This window comes from Microcaecilia unicolor, chromosome 1, assembly GCF_901765095.1.
Source record: "Microcaecilia unicolor chromosome 1, aMicUni1.1, whole genome shotgun sequence".
NCBI lineage: Eukaryota > Metazoa > Chordata > Amphibia > Gymnophiona > Siphonopidae > Microcaecilia > Microcaecilia unicolor.
Window position 1 is genome coordinate 736830630 of NC_044031.1, and position 26273 is coordinate 736856902.

A 26273-nucleotide genomic window follows, 5' to 3' on the forward strand; every position below is an offset into this window, starting at 1 on the left:
CTATCAAGATATCAGATAGCATAAATACCATGGAGGCCTGGGCCTCAGTGATTAAATAAAAATTAAACAGGGAAAAAAACCAACTGCCTATTACTAACATCTCCAAACAATAATGAATGCTTCACAAACATCATCGCCAGTGGAACACCGCTCCCAAGTAGACAAACGAAAAACTAGGAATTACCGTCAACAGTCATCTTTCCTTTGATGATCAGGTTACAAACACCACCAAGAAATATTCCACACTATGTGGAAACTGAAGCGTGTAAAAACTATCTCCCCAAAGATGTATTCCACACACTTGTCCAAACTATGGTCCTTGCCTATGCGGATTACTGCAATGGAATATACAAGGATGCAAGGAACATTTTAAAAAATACAAACAGCAGAAAAAAACGATTAGACAGAGTGAGACCACTACTCTCCAAAACTTACACTGAGTACCCATCAAAGCACGAATACAATTCAAGATATGTACCCTAGCCCATAAACTATCTATAGCCTCACTCCAGAATACATGACAGGCCTGACAGATTTACCAATATGCAACATAAACAAGAATGCAAGATCCTATTTAACACTACAGTATCCTAAATGTCAAGGCCTAAGATACAAATCCACACTTACAACCAGCTTCACATACATCTGCACCAAAACCTAGATCTCTCTACCAAAAGACTTAAAACATGGAGAACTATCTAACATTCCAAAAACACATGAAAGTTCATCTCTTCAGGAAATTCCTCTCCGACAAAATCACATAGTCAGGAGATCCCAGCCGAAACATCAAAGCACAAGCTCACAAACTGAACTAGGATTGCATCCACCTCCAACAACTTTGATACTTGTCTACATAAGTTAACTGTAAGCCACACTGAACTTACCTCCAGGTTGGAAAATGTGGGGTACAAATGTATAAATAAAAAATAAAATAAAGGTAGGTAAAGGCAACTAGAATTAAAACTGCATGGGGCTGAGAAATGAGATCCTGACCTGTTCAGTTGATTTACTATTAGCTTGGATTCACGTACAGATAACAAAAACAATAGACTGCTTCATGAGTTGTGGCATGTTTCACAATGTTGCTTTATTTGACTGTATTTGAAGAGCGTGATATGGGCATAATTAAAGAAACAAACTTCAATTATACCATTCTAATACCTATGACCTAGTCTGCCAATTTACTTCTTTCTATGATGCCACAGAACCTAGGTTGATACCTTGTGGCTCTTAATAAAGATATTAAAAAAAACAAAACAAAACACAGAAGCAGGCAACTTGTTAAAAAAACAATACCAATATATAAAAGAGCAGGTAAAATCGAGTGGAGGAGAGCCCAAGATGGCCGACGATGGGAGATGGCGCCAAAAGAATTCACTGACGCACAGTTAGACCAACTAACCTCAGCCATCGCAAAGGCCTGGGAACCCAAGTGGGCGGCTTTAGACCGCAAACTAGAGGGCTTTAACTCACGGCTCGAAGGATTACAAACGCGAGTGGCGGATGCGGAGGTCCGAATATCAGCATTAGAGGATGATACCAGAAGTTACGGCCCAGACTTCGCCGCAACAAAACAACAGTTAAACGAGCAGGCGAACAAGTTAGAGGATCTGGAAAACCGCGCTCGCCGTAACAACATACGCATTGTGGGTTTGGATGAATCCCTTCCTGAACGAAATTTGGAAATATGGCTGGAAAATTGGCTGTCTAAAGAACTAGCTACAACGGATACCATGGGCGCCTTGATGATAGAAAGGGCTCACCGCGTAGGCCGGAAAATGGAGAACCAAAACAGACCGCGTTGTGGTGGCGAAAATTTTAAATTATAGACATAAAGTAGAAGTATTGCAAGGATTCAGATTAAAGAGACTCGCTCAAATACAATGGGAAAAACATTTTAATTTTTCAGGACTTCTCAACTGAAGTGCAGGAGCGGCGGAGACAATATCATCCACTTTGTGCAGCGTTAGTTGCAAAAAAGATACGCTTCGCAATGCAATATCCAGCAAAGCTGAGAGTACAGATACAGGACACTTGGCAGACATTCAACACGATGGCGGAAGCCAAGCACCACTTATTGGAACATAAGATAATTGACTTATAGGAGCCTCCTGTTGGTGACCAGTGACTTAAGTGAAACGCCAAGAGGTTTGATATATGAATGTAAGTTTCTAGGTAGATAACCGACAATGTTATAGGCGGGATGGGGACCCCAGGCACGACGAGTGGCCTTACTCCTTCCCCTGAGGTCCAAGGGGACGGGGCAGTTGGGGTGGGGTAATGGAATCCCGAAGTTCAAGAATTTTGTATAAGTTATGGAGTTTTACGATACGTAAATGAAGATAGACTAGAATTGGGGAGTGGAGCACCCAGGAGAAAGATTCAAATGCTCCATATGCTAATTGACACAGATGGTTTGGGAGTTTGGATAATAGCAATAAAACTGTAATATGCCAGCCCGGATAATATCATGGAATGTGGGAGGTATTAGTACTCCCATAAAAAGGGCAAAGATACTGAGCGCATTAAAAAGGCACAGAGCAGACGTTGCCTGCTGCAGGAAACACGCCTGAATGATTGAACATGCCAAATTGTGTAGGAATGGGTAGGAGAATGCCACTCAATAGCAGCACGAGGGCGGAGGGGGGCCTAGCAATACTAATAAGAAAAGGGCTGTCATGTAACGTTAAAGTGCTCGCGCAAGGAAAGCAGGGAAGATATATCATTGCAAAAATATGGTTACAAGGTTTGGAATTCATGATAGTAAATTTATATGGCCCAAATGAGCATATCCCAGGTTTCTTTACAAACTAGTTAATGCTTTTTACAACATAAGGCCTTAAAAGTAATAGTGTGGGAGATTTTAATTTAGTCTCGGACCCAAGGCAGGATACCACGAGCGACCTCCTCTCATTATACAGGGCAGAGACATAAAGAATTTATTGCATTCCAAAGAATGTTAAGCCTTGTTGACATGGAGAGTCTTACACCCAAGAACGCGAGTATACCCACAGATCTAGAGCCCATGGGACATTAGCCCGTTTAGACTACACGTTGGTAGAAGCTCTTTAATAGATAAGGTTAAAACAGCAGAGATAGGACCTGAGGAGATCTCGGACCATGCCTAATCTGGCTGGACCTGGAGATACCGGCAGATAGGCAGGGTGGAGGGGGCTGGAGATTTCCGACATATCTATACAACGACCACCATTTTAGGGCATACCTGAGTAGCAAATGGGAGGAATACATTGAAAATAACAAAGAACGCAGAGAGCCAGCCCAGTTATTTTGGGCGACCTCAAAGGCAGTGATAAGAGGAACATTATTGCATACAATAATATGAGGAACAAACGCAGAATGTTAAGTATCATAAACTTAGAGAAGCAGATGCAAAAGCAAAAAGGAAGTATGCAAATAGACCTGGACAAGCAACGTTGGATGAGTTAAAGCGATCCAGACCACACTAAACACGTTATTACATGAGCGAGAAACCAGGTCCTCTTGTATTATAAATACCGACTGCAGAGATTTGGGAATAAAACGGGTGCTACTGGCCAAAGTCATTAAAAACTGGGGAGGACCCCGGGTGATACCTGTTTTACAGGACGCACAAGGAAGACTAACTAACTGTGAGAGGAATAGGACATCGGTTCACTGAATATTTTGCTAGATTATATGCAGCCCAACGCAGGTGACTAAACAACAACACATACTTAGAGGGACTAGGTTTAGATAAACTAAAAGAGGAGATGGAAAAGCTAAACGCCCCAATAACTGTGCTAGAGTTACAACAGGCCATCAAAACCCAAAAACTCAGATCAGCGCCTGGCCCGGACGGGTTTACAGGGGAGTACTATAAACTATTACCACCACGGCATTACTGGCATTATTAGACTACTATGAAGATGTGATTAACCAGGGCCAGTTCCCTAAATACGCCAATGAGGCATTGATTACACTGATCCCTAAGCCTGGGAAAGCGCCAGATAAAGTAGAATCTTACCGGCCAATATCATTACTAAATGTAGACACCAAGCTACTTGCTAAAATACTTGCAGAACGTTTAGCAGAATTTTACCTAACTTGATAGGGCAGGAGCAAGTAGGATTTGTGCGACATAGACAGGCAACACAAAACGTACGGAGGTTATTAATGTCCATGGCAACCTGTTTAGAAAACATGTATCCCGCAGTGGTAGTAGCACTAGATGCAGAGAAAGCGTTTGACCAAGTACGGTGGGATTATCTATTTAGTACTCTAGAATATGTGGGCTTTTCAGGATGGTATCTACAAGCACTTAAAACATTATATTGTCACCCTGAGGCAAGTGTATTAGTTAATGGAGTCCGAGAGAGAAGGTTCGGATAGAGAGAGGCACAAGACAGGGCTGCCCTCTCTCCCCTCTGCTCTTTGTATTATCCTTAGAGCCGTTGCTGCGAAAGTTGAAGAAAGAGAATGAAATTAGTGGCATTCCCCTGGGGGCCCGAAATGTCAAGGTGCTGGCATACGCAGATGACCTCCTGTTAACCCTCGAATCCAGAGCGGTCCATAAAGGTACTGTTAGAGAAAATTAAAGAATTCGGACAGCTCTCGGGTTTTAAATTAAATTTGACTAAGTCTACTGTGATGGAGATTGGCCCAAGCAGAGGGGGGAAATGGGGAGAAGGGTTCCCCTTTCAGAGAGCTGAAGAGCATATTAGATATCTAGGAGTTGAAATTACAGCAGATCTGGATAATTATATGACCGCAATGTTCATAAACTTTTAAGAGAGACAAAACATACTTAGAAGCATGGGCCGGTCTCCCTCTTTCGTTGCTAGGCCGCATTGCCTTATTTAATATGTTTGTAGCACCTAAATGGTTGTATGTTTTACAAATGCTCCCTTTATATTTGAAAAGTAATACTATGCAAAAGCTACAGTCCATGATACAGAGATTCCTCTGGCGGGGTAAGAAGGCCCGCCTGGCTTTTACTACGCTCAGTATACCAGTGGAACATGGTGGACTGGGACTATTGAATATACGATACTTAAATATTGCAAGCGGGATGAGAACCATTAGATTGGTTTCGAGGTACGCAAGACTTCACAGACACTCCCATGGAGCTCGAACTTACTGGGGAAATACACTTTAGCAATTACTTACATTCTGCAGAGACCCCGATGCCTAACATTTTGAAAACCACAAAAATCATGCCATATGCAGTGTCGGTCTGGAAGTGGATTTGCCGTCTACATCACTTTTCTTCAAAAGTAACTCCATACCTATCGATATGTGATAACATAACTTTTGTCCCAGGACAGATGTATGCAGTGTTCCACAGGTGGAGGAGACGGGAATAGTGTATTTATTACAAGTACTTAACAATGAGGGGCGTATAAAATCCTTTCCTGATTTACAGGCAGAATTTGGGATACCCCAAAAAGAGCAGTTCTTTTATGAACAATTGAAACATTATGTGACCTCATTGCCCTGGGAGTCCTTGGCGGAGGATGTCCAGAAGAGCTGTCAGCGGCATTCTCCCTAGGGGCCCAACAAAAAGTGCCTTTATCTTACCATCACCGTCATATAAAAGACACAGTGGAGGAACCGGACTATGAACGTTTATCCAGGCAATGGACAACAGACTTGCACACAGAGATAAGTGCAGGCCAGATCAAGACCCATGTGTTGACAATCAGACGAATTACATATCAATCCAAGCACTGGGAATTACAATACAAATTTGCACTGCGCTTACATATACCCCCCCAAAAGAGCTTTCTACATGGGTCTTTCCCCTTGGGGAGAATGCCCGAAGTGTAGAGCAGAAGGAGCAGATTTGGGACATATGTTCTGGCTATGCAAAGCGGTGGAGAAATTTTGGAAAGAAATAATCCAATACGTAAATTCAATCTGGAAGCAAGGCTGGACTTATCACTCGACCCTTCTGTTTGGGCAACTAATAAATAGTCGACCTACAGTAAAAGGCTTTACAGCATTTACCCAGCGCGCAGTAATTGTGGGCAAACATGTTATATTGACAGAATGGCTGTCAACTGGGGTCTGACACTGCAACAGTGGAGGACGCAAATGCTACAGACATTGCGCACAGAAAGGACGGGAGTAACGGACATTAACTCACAAATTGGAGTACAATTACAACAACGGTGGACCCCCTTTTGGAACACTCTAACTCCTCAAGCACGTAGTTATCTTTTAAACTTGTAATGAACACATAAACTCAGAAGACAGACTGTTAGAACAAGGGAAAGGGAAGGGGAGGGAAGGGAGTTGGGGGGAGGGCTTGTTGAGGAGATAAAAAGAAAATGGTTGGTGAACAGTTGTAAAAGTTATGCAATTTTGTTTATACTGCTTGTCACATCAATAAAAATGATTTAAATATAAAAGAGCAGTTAATTTTTTGGAGTATGCAAGCATAACAGATATTAAAGATTAATGCATATATATGAATAGTACCCGTACATTATTTATTGTTATTAGCTGGATGAATATTTGATCACAGGAGACCAAATTTTATTAAATGCTATAAGGGAATCACATTTCTCAGCTGCAACTTTTTCATATTTAGCAATTAGACATACTGAATTCCACCACATTTCATGAGATAACTTCGTGAAGTCTTTCCAATTTTGGCAGATCAATTTTGTAGCCACTTGAATCAATATACGTAATAGTTTGGTCATATGCGGTGGTAATGCAGCATTTATACCAAATTCACCGGTAATTATGATTTTGTATGTTAAAGAGATCTTTAATTCCTATTTATTAACTCGTTATTAAGTCACTGGTACTACATTTTCTTTATTATTGTCTTTTGTGGAAAAAATCAATAAAATTGATTGAACAACAACAACAAAAAAAACTGTAATAGAGAGATACTTGCCATGCACTCATGGGCACTGGCAGTTTAATCAGGATTAAGCCAGGACTTTCCTCCAACTCTACTGTTAACAGAATGACAGTTCCACCTGTGGCTTTCCTGTGTTACTACTACTTCTTAACATTTCTACAGCGCTACTAGGGTTACGCAGCGCTGTACAATTCAACATAGAAGGACAGTCCCTGCTCAAAGAGCTTACAATCTAAAGGACAAGTGTACAGTCAGTCAAGTAGGGGCAGTCAAATTGGGGCAGTCTAGATTTTCTGAAAGGATAAAGGTTAGGTGCCGAAAGCAACATTGAAGAGGTGGGCTTTGAGCAAGGATTTGAAGATGGGTAGGGAGGGGGCTTGGCGTAAGGGCTCAGGAAGTATATTCCAAGCATAGGGTGAGGCGAGGCAGACTGGGCGGAGCCTGGAGTTGGCGGTGGTGGAGAAGGATACTGAGAGGAGGGATTTGTCCTGTGAGCGGAGGTTTCGGGCGGGAACGTAAGGGGAGATGAGGGTAGAGAGGTAATGAGGGGCTGCAGACTGAGTGCATTTGTAGGTAAGAAGGAGAAGCTTGACCTGTATGCGGTATCTGATCGGAAGCCAGTGAAGTGACCTGAGGAGAGGGGTGATATGAGTATATCGGTTCAGGCGGAATATAAGACGTGCAGCAGAGTTCTGAATGGATTGAAGGGGGATAGATGGTTAAGGGGAGGCCAGTGAGGAGTAGGGCAGTAGTCAAGGCGAGAGGTAATGAGAGCGTGGATGAGAGTTCGGGTGGTGTGCTCAGAGAGGAAAGGGTAATTACTATACCTGGTTACTGATCGAGGGAGTTCTCCTTTCTTCAGCCACACTACCTTCTGAGAACTGCAATAATCAAAAAAGGTGGGAGAAGAGAGAGACAACTTACTCAAATTCAACATGTGTCTCAACACATGGATAGCCTTAGTGTCACTATCCTAGATTTACGGGTAACAAATGTTATTAACCTGATTCTTTTGTGAGCATTTCTCCAGAAAGAGATCATTTTATTAATCTCAAGTGCCCGGGTTATCAGTACCTCCAGTGCTAGCCTGCAGTGTTCCATCCTCCATCTTTGACAGGAAATCCTTTGCAAAAGGGCTCCCTACGTTGTTGGTATTACCATCCTATGACAAAAAAAACAAAAAAAAAAAAAAACACCTTAAATCAGCTTATTGAGTATGCTTAGGAGACTGAGGCTATCCTATTGAATACTTAGTCATCTTAAACAGGACTGGTGATTGCTTTGATGTTGTACGTTATGTATGACATGCTATTAATGCATCAATGTGGAATAAGAAGAAATTAGATCTTACGTGCAAATTTTTTTTTGAGTCACTCCAGACCAGTCTAGATGCATGGGTTTATTATCTTCTATCAGCAGATGGAGATGAGAATCTCTGGTTTGATGACATCATTCCATCACTCCTATGCAACCCACAACCAACATAAAGGACATTAGCTGCTGAGCCACTGCCACTTCATTTTTCTTGTAGGTCTTTGCCCAAATTAACCAGCCCATCCAACTATGGGTGCACCAAAACCCCCTGCTTCTGAACCATGGCTGCCACTACCAGCCTCACTTTGGAAAAGATGCTCGGAGCCATAGCCAGCCCAAAAGGAAAAGCCTGGAACTGAAAGTGCTTTCCTAAGATCACAAAGTGCACCACAAAATAAAAACGCATCTGCCTAGTCTCTGATCTTTCAAAGGAACTGGCACGATGGCCTCCAGAAATAACAGCCTCTCTAGAGTCACTCTGACTCTGCCATCGCTTTGAGCAGGGACTGGTAAAAGGACTCCATAAAAATGTCAGAAGGAGGCTGGAGCCTACTTGAGCGCATAACCCTCAAAAAACCTTGAGTATCCACTGATCCAAAATAATCTGGGCCCATCTCTGGTACTACCATATGCATCTGCCAATGGCTAGGCCACAGCATAAGCCCCCAACCTGTCACTATTTATGGGCACTTCCAGAGCCTCCCCATGGCACCTTCCTGTCCCCTCTGTGGTTGCCTACAAGGATTGACCTCTGAAGAGGAACAGACTGTACTGGGGCACTGAAAATGTCCTGGGTTGCAAACTTCTCGAAAACGCCCCTTGCTGGAAAGAATCAATTAGTCCCTCAGAGTATCTTCTGGGAGCCTGGTCACTGTAGCCTCCACAGATCTCTTATAATCTTCTCCAGATCATCACCAAGCAGAAGCTTCCTCTTAAAGGACAGCTTGCTAAGCTGTGTCTTTGAGGCTGTCTGCTGACCAGTTTTGCAGTCATAGCAAATGATGAACTGTCCCCACAGTGGCACTGTTCTTAGCCAATGCTTGGATTAGAACACACAGGTATCTGCCAAAATTGCAGATTCTGACACCAGGTGTGCTGCCTCCAGACTTCCTTGGAGGAACCTGCCAGAGAAACCTCCAGCAGCTGCTGCATTCACAATAGACCGGCTTGAGCCATGTATTCACCAGAGATTGTACCTGCAAGGCTACCACTGACACTTCAAAGCATTGCTTCAACAGCGCTTCCATCCGTTGATTCTGCAGATCGTTCAGTGAGATGTGCCTCTCTCTAGAGCAGTGATTCGCAACCCAGTCCTTGGGACACACCATGCCAGTCAGGTTTTCAGGACACCCACAATAAATATGCATACGAAAGTTTTGCATACAATGGAGTAGAGCATTCAAATTTATTTCATGCATATTCATTGTGGGTATCCTGGCTAGGTGTGTCCGAGGACTGAGTTAAGAACTCCCACTCTAGCAGGATGGCAGCCTTCTTGGTGATAGCCGACACATGCGTCTTCCTTGGGAAGACTCAACCTATCCTTCTCCATCGGCACTAGGTACAGTCTAGCCATGGATCTACCTACTTTCAGCCCAGTATCTGGCCACGATTATATCTGTTCACCCTATGAACTGCAAAGGCTTTAAGTTTCCTGGACCCTTCAAGAAATGGGGCCCCCGATGCCCCCCCCTTCTGAAGAATGCTCCTCAGAGATTTTCAGCACTGAAAGTAATAGGTTATCAGAGATATCAGCTTGTGAAATGCAGACCATGGTCAAATCTTTCCTATAGTCATCCTCTTCTTCCAGGGTCTCCTCTGCAAGATCCAACAGATCCTGAAGGTTCTAATTGTGATAAAGAGTCCACTGACTCCCATGTGGCCGCATGCTCCAAAAGCAAGTCTAGGCTTCTTTGCAACTGAAGGGCCCTCTCTGGGTTGTGACTCTGACTAATGGGCCTGCCACTAGACACATCTTCAAACAGAAAGCCTTGTGTATGAATAGCATGAATTCCAGCATGAAGCCCATCCCCTACCTCGAAGCTTGATGAACAATCTCCTAAAAGGACAGTCTCGCCTTATGCTCTCTCCATGCTCAAAACCTGGTTTGGGGGGGGGGGGGGGGGTGGCCTTCGTCTCTGCCCATGGTCTGAAGCAGTTCCCCTCAGGGGCGGAGGTTCCTACAGTTTCTCTTCTGTAGGACTGATGTGCCGCAATTAACATTAACATAAATTTATATTCCGTCATATACCTTTCGGTTCAATGCGAACAATTAAAGAAGACTGGACATTTCCAGGAATAACAAAATGTAACCTAACAGAGACAAAATACCTCTCAACTACATATTCTATTCAGAATGATTTAACACAAATTTTTAAAATAAGTAAGTTTTAATCTGTTATGACACTGGTTATAGGAAATTTGGACATGAAGATATCTTTGACAGCCATGTCCAAGTGAACCATTTGATACGAAGAAAAATGTCTATTAATGTAGTTCTTCTCGAGAAGTAAAGGTGAAAAGTTCTAAAGTTCTGGTAGCTATAGTTTTATGTGTAAAAACAAGATTGTTCAATAAGTAAAGTGGGGATAAAACATATATATTTTATACACAAGACAAGAAAATTTCAACAGGATTGTGGCTTGCACAGGGAGCCAATCAATCTTCACATAACAGCAGGATACACTGTCAAACTTTTTAAAAGAGAAGGTTAAACATAATGCTACATTCTGTATAGTAAGAAGCAATATCTGTTCGGAAGTGCCCAAACAGACATTATTACAACAATAAAGCAAACTCAAAATTAAAGCCTGGGATAAGCTGGAAATGATCTTGATCAAATATTTCGAATTCGATGCAAATTATGCAACAGAAAGATTTGCAATAACTCTGAAGGCCCCTTTTACTAAGCCGAGTAGGTGCCTATGTGCACCCAACTCGCGTCAATTCGGAGTTCCCGCCGGCTATCATATGGCCCATGCGGTGATTTCATTTTGACACACGTCCGCTACACGTGCCAGAAAATATATTTTATTTCTGGCACGTGTAGTGGACGTGTGTCAAAAATGAAACCACCGCCAATTTTCGCCGCATGGCGAAAATTGGGCGGTAACTCCTACTTGATGCGCGTAGGTAATTACCACACGGATAACGCGAGAGACCTTACCACTAAGTCAATGGCTGACAGTAAGATCTCAGACCCAAAATGGACGCACACCAATTTTTATTTTGCTGCACATCCATTTTCGGCAAAATGTTTTTAAAAAGGCCTTTTTACAGGCACGCTGAAAAGTGGATCTGCGCACGCCCAAAATACGCAACTACACTAGCACAGCCCATTTTTCAGTGCACCTTAGTAAAAGGACCCTTGAGTGTGAGGCGACTGAAAAGGTAATGGGGACCATAACTGTGATGTCATCAGCACAACTGAAAAGATAGACTCCCAACTTCTCTAAAACATATCCTAATGAATGAACAGGAGACAGTGGCGACTATACCAATGATTGTACCAATGGGGCTCCTCCACGCTGCCAGCACAGAAAGTATTTACCCCTGTGATTGCAATTTTGTCAGTGCTTTGCCTCGTTGCAGACCTAACATCAGCTGCCAGCCACCACACTGGAGCAGCAGCTGTCACAGGCTGTGTAGCACTGGCTGCACTCAGCTTGTGCCACCATATCAATACGGTTGCAGAGTGCTGAGTACCTGCATTTGGGTCTGAGTTACTGAATGACACCGACATAAAACAGAAAGCACAGTGCTACTATCTAGATTTGACAATGACACCCAACGGCAGGCATGTTTGCCGAAACACTGCCTACGTCGGGACTTCTCTAAAGCTATTTCCTTTATTCCATTCTGGTTGACTCCATTGTTCTTTTTGTTCCTTTTAGTGCTGTGTTGTCATTACTTCAGTTCCTACTATAAGTTTATAAGTTAACAGACGCTATGGTCATTTCATGGTCTATTAACTGGGGTAATAACATTTAATTTAAAATTTTAACCGGTAAGGAGAGAAGTGTTGTACAGGTTGAGACAGCAAGAAAGTGCCTATGTGTCTTTATAAAATTACTCCACCGAACCCCTGAAATTGTGGCTCAGAAGCGGGTGTAGAAGCAACTCCACCCACACTCTGCTCAAACTCAGGCCTTGAGTATGCCACACCCCAGGGGCGTAGCCAGACCTCGGCGGGAGGGGGGTCCAGAGCCCAAGGGGGTGGGGGGCACATTTTAGCTCGCCTCCCCCAGCCGCCGACTCCCCCCCCCCAGAAGGTACCTTTGCTGGCAGGGGTCCCCAACCCCCACCAGCCAAAGTCTTCTTCAGCACCGGTCTGGCACATTTGCTGATCTGTGCTGCTGTGCTGTCTTCTTGAGTCCTGACGTCCTGCACGTTCCTTTAAGTGAAACTGAGCATGCTCAGTTTCAGTTAAAGGAACGTGCAGGATGCGCTGGACATCAGGACTCAAGAAGACAGCAGCACAGATCAGTGAACGCACCAGAGACTGGCGCTGAAGAAGATTTCGGCTGGCGGGGGTTGGGGACCTCCACCAGCAAAGGTACCTTGTGGCTGCGGTGGGTCAAAAGTGGAGGGGGCCCATGCCCCGTGGCCCCACCTAGCTACGCCCCTGCTACACCCAAACTGCATAAATAATTTTATAAGAGGCCATTTAAACAGGAAACATCCTTTATAAAATGACTCCCTATCTGACCTAGTCAAGCCTAACCGACGGAGGGGGATCCGGATGTGAGCCATTTCCTAACAGAGAAGGCATTATGTTTAGTAAAAACTTGATTACTGTTTAGCTCAATGGAGGTCAAAGTGGTTTACAAAAAAAATACAGTTTAAACATAAAAGAAAAGAGAATAGACAATACTAGACAGGAAAGATACACAACTCAATCGCAAAAAAATAACAAAATAAAACTAAAAACAAACTAAAATAAGACTATATTAAAACGAGTATATTTATGAGGGTGCAGTCTCTCTGATCTAGACCAAGGACAGGTTCTCAAATTCACGTAATATTAAATGTAAGTTGGAAGTCATGAGTCTTCAAAGCACCTAAATTTTGTAAAGGACCATCCAGACCTAATAGCAGGGGAAGGTCATACCATAATCTGGGAGATTAAAAAAAAAAAAAAAAAGGCTGAATTTCAGGTTGCTTCATGATCAGCTTGCTTGGGGGGGGGGGGGGGGGGAGTACTTATCGGCTGAAATCCAGTGATCGAAGTGTATGAGCTGGAGTATAAGAGATAAAAAGCTTATAAGTACGATGGACACTGGTATGAACAGCTTTATCAGTGAGAACTAAAACTTTAAACCAAATATGATACTGAACAGGCAACCAATGTAACTTAATGAAAAAAGAAGTAACGGGGTCAAAGCATCTGGCCTTACATAACATCACAACATCCGAATTGCTGAATTTTGTAATGTCTGTCGTTGGGTCAACTGTACTTCTGTACTTGAGGTAGTTGTGTATAGATGGTATTGCAGTAGTCTAAATGGGATATTATGAAGGCGGACTAGACTATGCAATGCAGAAAAGTCCAAAAATGCCTAACAGAATGTACTCATTGTAACCAAAGGAAAAAAAAATTCTTCTTACTACTTGGGAGATCTGTTTTTCAAAGTGAGACCAAAGTCAATATATAACTCTCAAATATCGAAAAGAAGTCACTGGAGAAACAAACCTGTCAAAAAAAGAAAAAGCGGCTGAGAAGGAATGAAGGATGTATCTGAGATCCAATAAGCTGGATCTCAGGTACATGGTTCACATCAGGTATATCACAAACATCTTTTTCTGCACATCCTGAAAGACCTGAGTGAGCAGAGGTGAAATAGGGTCCAACTCACAACATACACTGACACACTTGTGAAAAAACTCACTTTGTGGGGCAGTCGAAAAAACCAGCAACCAGGAACAGTGACATCATTATAAGGGCCATTGCCATGGTGATACACGGGGGAGCTCTCACTATCAGACCACTCTGCCTCCAGCTGAAGATCTTCATCCTGTAATTACAATTAAACAGCAAAGTCTATACCCTACTATTTCAGGGCATTCACCCCCCCCCAAAAAAACAAATAAATGTGTCCTTATAAATAACAGAACCGTAGATTCATTGATGGGAGATGCATCAAATGCCTCCTCAGCAGGAGCCAGCCAAAAATTCAGCACAGAAAATTAAAAGGCAACTGAAAAGTGACTCAGGAATAACCCTAGCCCAGTAGTTGCCAAACCTGGACCTGGAGGCACCCCAGTCAATCAGGTTTTCAAGATATCCACACTGAATATTCATGAGAGAGATTGCATGAACTGCCTCCACTGCATGCAAATCTCTCCGTGAATATTCAGTGTGGATATCCTGAAAATCTGGCTGGCTAGGGTGCCTCCAGGACCAAGGCTGGGAACCATTGCCCTGAAGAAACTCAGAGAAGCTGGGCTTCCTCTCCCATGCTATTTTAGGACAAGGGCTGGGCGCCCCATTTACTGTGAAAGAAAGTTAGTTGAACCACAAAAGAAAATATTTTCGGTCTCTGGACCTACGCTCTGAAATGCGCTTCCCCTCAGCATGCGCCAAATTCATCCCATGAGGAATTTAAAAAGTTTTAAAATGTTTTTTCAAACAAATCTATGGGCCTACTGCATAACATTGAGACCCCCTTGTTTTTAATTTCTGGGGCAGTCGGATGAGTTCATGTGTACAGACTGCTAGAAGTGTGCCTCCCTAAGCTATTCCCCTTTCCTTTCTCCCCCTTGATTTCTTTCTATCGCTGACTTTTCTATCCTATTGATGTTTGTAGTTCCTTTTCTAAGTCCCTTTTATTTTGACATTGTATACTCCTATGATGTTATATTTCTTTTAGCGGTATATCAAATAAAGCAACCTGAAACAGACTCCACCACCCCATCCCCAATATTTAGTCCACAGCGGCCCACATTTCCTTATAGCCAGATATTCACTACCAATAACCAGATTCCAGCAAGCACTGAACATCTGGGTACAACCTGGCTGATGCTATCTATCTAGATCTCTGCGACATTCAGTTTGGTACCCAGATAAGCAACCAGCGAAAGGTTCAGGAGGAGTTCTGGATGGCGCTAAAGAAAGTCTGTCCTGATTTTCAGCATATTATCCGGATTGCACTGCATACGCATGGGATGAACATGCATACACAGGAGACCAATTACATGCAGAGGTATCTCATTCACTCTGGAAAGCCTGAAATCTTAACTGGCTTGGGTCCCCAGGACAGGTTTGGGAAGCTCTAGCTGAGAGAAGTTCCAGAGGAAAAGCTCCCAGGAGACTGAAGATCAGAGGTGAAAGGAGAGAAATGAAAGCGCCAGTGTAGCCGAGAGCTGTGCCGCAGGGTGAAGCAGTTCTTCTGAGGGAAAAGACCGAGTTCTGAACTCAGGAGCTTTGAGAAACATCAGCAAGCCGACGTACAGGCTGTCCAGATGACTGTCGGAGAATATATGAGGCAAGGATACATGACTGAGGCCCTGGGTCCCGCTGCACTCCCTTAACTGGTCCTGCAGTTCTACAACATTGGATTACCGCCGGGCTCCCATGCTACCTAGTGGTAGGGCTGATTTGACGCGTGCTACCTGTGCGATAGCACTACTGCGCCTTTGTAAAAGGGCCCCAAGTTTTCAATTGCTTTCGAAACGAACATATATAATCAGAGGTTAAACGAATACTTCACAGTATAGAATTCCAAATTTTAGTTGCACAAAGCAGAAAGACCTCTACTACTACTACTACTACTACTACTACTTAACATTTCTAGAGACTTGATTTCACCCCCTTACATAAGTATTGCCATACTGGGAAGACCAAAGGTCCATCGAGCCTAGCATCCTGTTTCCACCAGTGGCCAATCCAGGTCACAATACCTGGCAAGATCCCAAAAAAGTACAAAACGTTTTATGCTGCTTATCCCAGAAATAAGAAGTGGATTTTCCCAAGTCCATTTTAATAACGGTCTATGGACTTTTCCTTTAAGAAGCCATCCAAACCTTTTTTAAACCCCGCTAAGCTAACCGCCTTTACCGGCAACAAATTCCAGAATTTAATTCACTGATGGAAAAGACAAAATAAGATAGGTTTTTTATTAGAAGCTGTAATATGACTTAAGAGTTGAAACATAGTTGGAAAATATGGGCCAGATCCCCATTCAAAGTTTTAAAGTTCAGAAAACACAGCTTAAGCAAATACGCCCCTCGACAGGAAGCCAATAAGGACAAGCAGAGGAATAACATGATCAGATCTAGTTTTTTAAATATTGTTCTCATACATCACACTAACATTATCAGCTTTGGTTTCACCTAATATAAACTGCACTGAACCCTGGAAGGGGATATTAGCGGTATACAAGAATTTGTATACCGCTAATATCAGAAGCGGTGCAAGAAAAGCTACGAGAATGGTATGGGATTTGCATTACAAGACGTATGAGGAGAAACTTGCCGACCTGAACACGTATACCCTGGAGGAAAGGAGAAACAGGGGTGATATGATACAGACGTTCAAATACTGAAAGGTATTTAATCTGCAAATGAACCTTTTCCCGGAGATGGGAAGGTGGTAGAACTAGAGGGCATGGAAATGAGATTGAAGGGGGACAGACTCAAGAAAATGTCAGGAAGTATTTTTTCACGGAGAGAGTGGTGGATGCTTGGAATGCTCTCCCACGGGAAGTGGTGGAGAGGAAAACGGTAACGGAATTCAAACATGCGTGGGATAACATAAAGGAATCCTGTTCCGAGGGAATGGATCCTCAGAAGCTTAGCCGAGATTAAGTGGCAGAGCCAGTGGTGGGAGTCGAGGCTGGTGGCTGGCTAGTGCTGGGCAGACTTATACGGTCTGTGCCAGAGCCGGTGGTTGGGAGGCAGGGATAGTGCTGGGCAGACTTATACGGTCTGTGTCCCCGAAATGACAGATAAAAATCAAGGTAAGGTATACACAAAAGTAGCACATATGAGTTTATCTTGTTGGGCAGACCTGGATGGACCGTGCAGGTCTTTTTCTGCCATCATCTACTATGTTACTATGTTATTGATCACTATTAAATGCCAGTGAAGATAAATTAATAAAACCCCCCTTGAAATCTAACTTAAAGAGACAGTGCTCTGGTTGTTGTTCTAGTCTGTACACAAAACATCCCTATTGGTTTCTGCATCAAACTTCCTGATATTTCAATATTTGGAATTTGTGATGTGGTAGAGCACAAGGAATGCCCTATTCACCGTATGCAAAGAAAACCTTCAAGTTCTAGTGCTGTCAGTGTAGCACTTTCTATGACCATTACATTTCTGAGAATATGAACAAGAAATGTCACCTCCATCACTGGTGTCCCATTCTTTCCTTTTCCTGCTCCATTGCTGCTAGTCTCAAGCCCAGGCTCCTTTTCCAGTCGACTCAGCTGTTCCACCTAGTGGCAAAGTGAAAATAACTGTTGATCTATTTTTCCCAGACTACGGCTGCTTCTTTGCATCCCATAACACAGGGTTTCACACCTTGTTCTGGGGAAACCATAGCCCGTTGGGTTTCCAGGATATCCATGATGGAAATGCACGAGATCAATTTACATATTACTCCTGCCGGAATTCTGAGCAATTGCAGAGCACAGAATTTGCGCAGAATTCCCGTCACACAATTCAACATTTCTTCGCAGAATCTGCACTCTCCCTGCCCACTCGCTTGCTCCCACCCACTGCCACTCGCCCTACCTGAGCACAGAATACCCTGGGGGTCTAGTGGTTTCTTCAGGGGCAGGAAAGAACCCCACTCTTTCTTGCCCCGCTGCCACCACTCTCTTGCTAGTGACTTTCTTTTTCAAAATGGCCTCCGAGACTTCAAGTCTCGTGAGACTACGGCCTGAAGTCTCAGCGGCTGAGAGCGGCAGCAGCAGAGCAGGAAAGAGTGAGGTTCTTTCCTGTCCTGAAGAGGTTCTCCCACTGCAGCTCCTCCTCCTCCTACCTCACAGGTGAGTGCAGGGGTGGCTGGAGGGAAAGAGGGGCTGTAAAAAAAACAGGGGATGCTGTGAGTGGGAGGGGGCTGCAAAAAAAGGGGGAATGTTGTGGGTGGCTGTAAAATAAAAAAGGGATGCTGTGGGTGGGAGGGGGCTGTAAAAAAGGTGGATGCTGTGTACAGGGAGAGGGGGCTATAATATTGGTTAAATTCTTCCAAATAAACTTTGCAGAATTTGCAAATTTTGTGCACACAATGTTGCAGAATTTGCCAATTTTGTGTGCAGAATTTTGATTTTTTTTTCCAGTGCAGAGTAATATATCATAGGTCTCCAAAGCATGCAAATATGTCTCATGCATATTCATGATAAATTTTCCCAAACCCTGACAGGCTGTGGACAGGTTTGCGAAATCCTGCTGAAGTATAACAGCAGAATGACCTGTGACGGAACAACTGAAGCAAAAGAAATCATTCAAAAGCTGCGTGAACAGACAACACTCTCTTTTCTACTGTATACCCCTGCATGGTACTGAAAAAAAAAAAACATGACTGGTGATCTCTGATCTGACATTAGGTTTGGCTACCAACCAGGTGTGAAGTGCATGCAAATCTCTCATACATATTTCACAGGGGCCAGCTTGAAAACCAGATCTTTTTGTGGCTCCTTGGAACCAGAACTGGCTACTGCTGCTATCAAGAAATCTCACTGAGTAGAAGGGGAGAAAAATCTCCTGTTGCTTTTCAGTGGCACAGAATTGACATGGTGAACAGTGAACCAGGCACACAACAATTGCTCTCGCAATGCAGTAACTTGTTCCCAAAGTCTGTAGATCTTGTAGGAATAATACTCTGAGCTGATTTAAAGCAAGATCCAAATGTATTCTTTGTGCACTTCTCCTAAAGAGTTCCAAGTCAGTTCCCCAAACTGGACAATTCCCAACCCATAACCCCAAAAATACAAAATTCACAAGGGACCTTCTCCCTTTTCTCTTCCAGATCGTTTTTGGGGGGGGCAGTACCCCCTCACCCCCCACATCATTATCTTTTATCATCCATCTCCCCTTCCCACCCCAAAATAGGTTTCAACCTAATTCACGTTTAATCCGGGATCTAAATGTTATAAATAAATAAATAGATAAATACAAACTGCAGTTCATGTTGGGGGGGGGGGGGGGAGATGCCCCCACACACCCTCAAACTAGGTTTGAACCTAAATTCAGTCCCTCAAAATGATGCACGGATTACAATTTATAAGAAATTATTACTCTGCCTATGCCCCCCCCCCCACTAGGTTTCAACCTAATCATGTTTAATCCGGGATCTAAATTTATTTATTTAGATTTTGCTCACACCTTTTTCAGTAGTACCTCAGGTGAGTACATTCAGGTACTCTGGATATTTCTCTGTCCCAGGAGGGCTCACAATCTAAGTTTGTACCTGAGGCAATGGAGGCCCAAGATCACAAGGAGCAGCAGTGGGATTTCAACCAGCCACCTCTGGATTGCAAGACCAGTGCTCTAACCACTAGGACACTCCTCCACTCAAATGTCATAAATAAGAAAAATACATAAATAGATAAATATAAACTGAAGTTCATGGACGGGGGCAATGCACCACACACACCCCCTAACTAGGTTTCAACCTAATTCAGCCCCTCAAAATGACACACTGATTACTATTTATAACAAATGACTACTCTTTCTATGACATATTAGTCACCCTTATGACCAAATTCAAACAAATAATTGCAACCGGCAACCATATACTCCTCCTACAATTTGACATGTCAAGCGCCTTCGACATGGTTGACCATGGAATCCTACTACACATACTTGAATACTTTGGCATCGGAGGAAATGTCCTGAATTGGTTTAAGGGGTTCTTAACCCTGCGCTCGTATCAAGTCACATCAAATTCAACCACGTCCAAGGCATGGATACCTGAATGCGGAGTCCACAAGGATCACCTCTCTCTCCAACTATATTCAACCTAATGATGATCCCTTTAGCAAAACTCCTATCAAACCATAACCTCAACCCGTATATATACGCCGATGATGTGACAATATACATCCCATTCAACAAGACACCAAAGAAATCTCCAGCGAACTCAATCAAGTCTACTCATCATGAACACATGGGCAGATTGCATTCCGCCTGAAACTAAACGCAGAAAAAAACCCAATGCCTAATACTCACCTCCCAATACAACACAACTGATTTCAACGTGATAAACACACCAAACCTAAAACTTCCAATCTCAGAAACGCTAAAAATCCTCGGAGTGACTATCGACCGCCACCTAACACTCGAAACTCATGCAAACAATATAACCAAGAAGATGTTCTTCAGCATGTGGAAACTGAAAAGGATAAGACCATTCTTCCCAAGATTCGTCTTCCGCAGCCTACTGCAATCCCTCGTCCTTAGCCACTTGGATTACTGCAACTCACTATACGCAGGCTGCAAAGAACAAATACTGAGGAAACTTCAAACAGCCCAGAACACAGCAGCCAGGCTCATCTTTGGAAAACCTAAACATGAAAGGGCAAAACCACTACGAGAGAAACTACATTGGCTTCCACTCAAGGACCGCGTTACTTTTAAAATTTGCACATTAGTCCATAAAATCATTCACGGTGAAGCCCCAGCGTACATGTCTGATTTAGTAGACCTACCACCCAGAAACGCCAAAAGATCATCCCGAACTCACCTCAACCTTCACTACCCAACCTGCAAGGGCTTGAAGTACAAGACGATACACGCGTCAACCTTTTCCTACAAGAGCACGAAGTCTTGGAATACATTACCGCGCAACCTAAGAACGATTAACGAACAAGCCTCCTTCCGTAAACTACTGAAGACTCACCTGTTTGAACAAACTTACGGAAAGAGCCAAAACACATAGAGACCACACTCACTGTTCACCAATGCAATACACATCCACTTCTGATCCATCATCCCTTTATCCAGTCAATCATACATTTATTCACGGAACTATGTACACCTATGTCTAGGTGTCTAACAATGCCCTTTTCCTATTGTCTCCTTCTAATGTTTCTATGTTGATGCTCTATTGCTATACTCCCAATGTTATTCGAATGTCTCGCACAACTCTGTTCAATGAAATCCATAACCTATTCGTAACAAATGTATTTCTATTATTCAAGTCTTTTTGTAAGCCACACTGAGCCCGCAAATAGGTGGGAAAATGTGGGATACAAATGCAATAAATAAATAAATAAATAAATAAATAAATGTTTTTTATTATACATCCTCTGTGTACATCCGTATGTTGCTCTAACCTCTTTCTTCCAGATGCTGTTTAAAAAAAAAAAAAAAAAAAGCACCGCCAGGACTTATGGGAGTCGGTACAAGAAAGAAGCTACAGTTGGTAAAAAAAAAAAAACCTAGGGAGGGTGGGAAATGTCCAGGGGGGAAAGGCCTTGGTGGGAATTGTCCCCCTTAAGTGGGATGTCCTGGGGGAGAATTGTCTCAGGGAGAATTGGTGGGCAGGAACAGTCCGGGTGGGAACTCGCATGATACATCTAAAAGGTGCCCAAGAACTCTTGTGAACAATCCTCTTCTTTTCATTACATTTTCCTAAAATGCGTGGGATAAACATAAAGGAATCCTGTTCGGAAGGAAGGGATCCTCAGGAGCTTAGCGGAGATTGGATGGCAGAGGCGGGGCTGGTGGTTGGCAGGCGGGGCTAGTGCTGGGCAGACTTCTACGGTCTGTGCCCTGAAAGAGACAGATACAAATCAAGGGGCTGGTGGTTGGGAGGCGGGGCTAGTGCTGGGCAGACTTCTACGGTCTGTGCCCTGAAAAAGACAGATACAAATCAAGGGGCTGGTGGTTGGGAGGAGGGGCTAGTGCTGGGCAGACTTATACGGTCTGTGCCCTGAAAAGACAGATACAAATCAAGGGGCTGGTGGTTGGGAGGCGGGGCTAGTGCTGGGCAGACTTATACGGTCTGTGCCCTGAAAGAGACAGATACAAATCAAGGGGCTGGTGGTTGGGAGGCGGGGCTAGCGCTGGGCAGACTTCTACGGTCTGTGTCCTGAAAAAGACAGATACAAATCAAGGGGCTGGTGGTTGGGAGGAGGGGCTAGTGCTGGGCAGACTTATACGGTCTGTGCCCTGAAAAAGACAGATACAAATCAAGGTAAGGTATACACAAAAAGTAACACATATGAGTTATCTTGTTGGGCAGACTGGATGGACTGTGCAGGTCTTTTTCTACCGTCATCTACTATGTTCTTATATTTTCTCTTTGAACCTCCTTCCCATTGATGCACAGAAGCTCTGTCCCTCACCTTCTGCCACATGCTGTTGTCATCTGTTAACATGAAGTCCTCTTGGAGGGAGGCGCCCAGCGAGGTCGGCTGCTCCCTTCCTTTTTTCGTACAGTATTCCTTGTACATGTTCTCAATAACCCTGGAGACACAGAAACAAGCATGATGAATGCAGCACTGTGTCAGTCAGACGGGGCAAAGCAGAGAGGGCACATTAAGCAAAAAAGATGAAATATTTCTCTGTGAACCAAAAAGAAAAAATATATATATCAAAACAGAATAAAGAAAAGAAGAAATCAGAAAGGGCAAAATGACATCCAGCACTAATGGAACAACAACATGTCAACATTTTTTCAACGATTGCATAAGCTAAAAATACCCATGGACAAAAGCAGTTGTAATAAACACAGCTTTCATAAACTGAGGCTCATTCTAAGAATAGCACCATCTGGGCATTTTCAGATTAATAAAATTGGCAAGGAACAAGGAATGGACAGAAATATTAGATACACATATACATTTTATTATCTGGCCGATTTGCAACCAAGAGCGTTTTTGCTGGAATACAAATAAAGGTTATGCTGGCCACAGAAAGTGGAACCATAGTTTTGTGAGTGGACTCAACGTGGCATTTCAAAGCAAGCAGTAAGAGAGACCTACAAAAGATGAGAATGGAAATGGAGAATAAGTTTTTCCCCCACAGTGAGCTTAATTTATGAAACGATAAACTAATGTCAATGGTGCACTTTCCACTTTAAACAAGAACGTCTCTCTTCATTTTTGGATCTGGGAAAGCTCAGTGGTCATCCCCCACTTTCTTCCTTTCTTCTGTAACAGCACAAAGCAAGCTCTGGTACAGACTCTTAACTCTATGCCAGGGGTCCTCAAATCCAGTCTTCAAGGTCCACAATGCAGCCTGGTTTTCAGGATTTCCACAATAAATATGTATGAGATCTATTTGTATTCACTGCTTCCACTGCATACACATTTCACTGCGGAATGCCTGAAAACCAGGCTTGGTTGTGGACCTCAAGGAGTGGATACCCCTGCCCTATGCTTTCCATTTCAGATTGGAAGAGACTGCAGTTGTTATGCCAGGCTCTTTCATTGTAGTTTGTGGTCATACTGCTTGTCATTAAATAGACAGCAATCCAACCAAAGATCGATACTGTTCACAAAAATTGATACTCTCAAAATACCCACACTGAACAGTTTAGTTGTGTCTGCAAGGGAAAAGTCTCAACTTTACGGCAACAACTTTGAACTATTGTGTTGCACGTACAAAAAGTCATCGTAGACTAAAAAACCCTCATGTAATAGTTTTTTAGAACAATTTTTCAAGATTATTAATGCAAAAAAGTTCATATATTGATAGGCCAATCAGGCTGAAAAAAATATATATATAATCAGTAAATGTGTCGAATCTCAATGACTCAAATGCACTTATCTTGCAACTTTGCGCTTCAGCTTGCCAGATGATTCCAACGGTCCCGTTTCGTTCATCTTCCTCAGGGAACCATGCAGCAAAGTGTTTCAAAATCGCTATATGCTGGAGAATATATATTCATTCGATTCTCCAGCATATAGCGATTTTGAAACACTTTGCTGCATGGTTCCCTGAGGAAGATGAACGAAACGGGACCGTTGGAATCATCTGGCAAGCTGAAGCGCAAAGTTGCAAGATAAGTGCATTTGAGTCATTGAGATTCGACACATTTACTGATTATACATATTTTTTCAGTCTGATTGGCCTATCGATATATGAACTTTTTTGCATTAATAATCTTGAAAAATTATTCTAAAAAAATATTACACGAGGGTTTTTTTTAGTCTACGATGACTTTTTGTACGTGCAACACAACAGTTCAAAGTTGTTGCCGTAAAAGTTCAGACTTTTCCCTTGCAGACACAACTAAACTATTAAATAGACAGCACCACATGGCAGGATGTACTCCAAGGTGTTGGTTGGTTGTCTGTGTGCCCTAGAGTGCTTAAATCCAAAGAAGCAGAAGCTTCAACCTTGAAAATGTGTAACGCACACTCCAGCGTGTTTTAGTGCACACAAATACCCAGTGTAACTGAATGTAACTCACCTTGAGCTATTACTGAAAAAGGTGTGAGCAAATTCCAAATAAACAAATACATATGATGTTGGTTAAGGAAAACAAAAAGACATTTATGGGAATCATGTCTTTTACCTGTAAGGGCAAGATGGCACTGCTGCATCCTGGGACACTGCTGACAAGTTGTTTTTCTTCCCTGGCACAAGGTAGCCCCAGCCATGCTTTTCAGAGTAATGTAGGGGGAAACCATCCCAAGTCAGCCTCATTAGTTTCGGGGTCACTCTCATCTGGAGACTGATGAGGCTGGGGCCAGGTACCCAGTCATGGTCTTCATGCTTAGGGCACAGCTTACGGTACCACCTGCAGACCAGAGCATGTGGTTTGCATAGATATCAATAGTATTGGTTATTGGTTATAGCAGTTTGACTCAAACACTGACCAATGTTATACACACGCAAGCCGAACTTTTCTGAATACAAACTTTAAATATATTTTCCTTTCAAATTCTTTAGTTTTTCTTCCTGCTGACTTCTCATGAGAAGGACAAGAAGTCAGAGTCATTTTAAACTTGTTTTATTTTATAAAATGATCCTGAAAAATGGAGCTGTGACTTTCAGGGATTGACAAATTCTCCCTGTCCCTTTAGGATTCCTACTCAACTAATGTTAGCCTGTATCAGACTACTACAGAAGCAGTTTTCATTTCAATTATGCAGAATTTTTTTCACTATTGTTAATCCATGCTCACAACTTGCATATAACCTGACCGTTGAATTAAGCATCCTGAAACCTGGTAGGCGTGCGCCAAGTCTGGCCATTAAGTGTTACATTTGGGCAATAGCTGACTCTCCCTGCCCAGCATTCTGAACACCAGCTGACAAAGTAGAAACCAGGTTCATGAACTGAACCCAGATGTCCCACCTGGCATCAAAGAACAGTGCCACTGAAACACTGGGCTGGTCCTTGTGACTCTGGGCAAGTCACTTAACCCTCCATTGCCCAATGTAATTTGATAAGACAGTACAGTAACCAGCTTCTGAAATGTACAAATTCTACCAAAAAGATGAACATGCCCATATTTTATACAGACAGAGGTCTTTCCCTCGGTCAGTTTCCAGATTGGTTGCCAAAGTGCCTGTATGAAAATTTTTTATGTTTAACAGTTTTTTATTGATGACCATTCCAAAAGTACAAATCCACCTGAACATGGCAGTCTCAAAACATTTGTATAAAACTCAGTGGAACATCACTGAAAACATGTATCATTACATATAGCCATCAATTTTGTCATATAACATTGTCCCTCCCTCCCCCCAATCCCCTATTCTGTATTATTTTAGAAGAGAAAAAATTATTCTATTGATGTTACTGTCAATTGTAAATATTGTCAATAAACATTTATCTAATACAAGTCTTTGTCTGTTTTCCCCCCCCCCCCGTTTATTCCTTATCATAATCGAATCTAGAGTGTCATCAAAAGGTTTCATTAAAGGTTCCTTTCCTCCCCTTCCCCCCCCTCCCCTCCCCCCCCTATTCCTATACCATGTAATTCTATATTAGCGTTAACCATTAAACATATAAATCCATTTATCTTCCCCTACCTTCCTCTCCCATGAGTGTGTTCACCAATAAACTGCGAGCTCTGCTGGATAGAGCCTGTACGTATGGTTCCCAGACTTCCCAAAATCGTTGTCTACTTCTAGGGCTACTAGTCATAGCACGTGCTTCCATTCGCACCAAGGAATGAAGCGAGCTCCTCCATTGCCAGAAG

The 26273-nt window shown here is 43.0% G+C and overlaps 1 protein-coding gene across 1 annotated transcript in view; it reads right to left on the reverse strand.

Annotated features, from left to right (window-relative positions):
- Positions 1-26273, reverse strand: part of POLG (DNA polymerase gamma, catalytic subunit) — an 89106-nt gene that overhangs the window by 17908 nt on the left and 44925 nt on the right. The window contains 7 exon segments of the mRNA XM_030189692.1: positions 7676-7734; positions 7857-7919; positions 7921-8015; positions 14056-14181; positions 17512-17604; positions 22462-22582; positions 24639-24863. Of these exon segments, the coding sequence (XP_030045552.1) occupies positions 7676-7734; positions 7857-7919; positions 7921-8015; positions 14056-14181; positions 17512-17604; positions 22462-22582; positions 24639-24863 (782 nt within the window).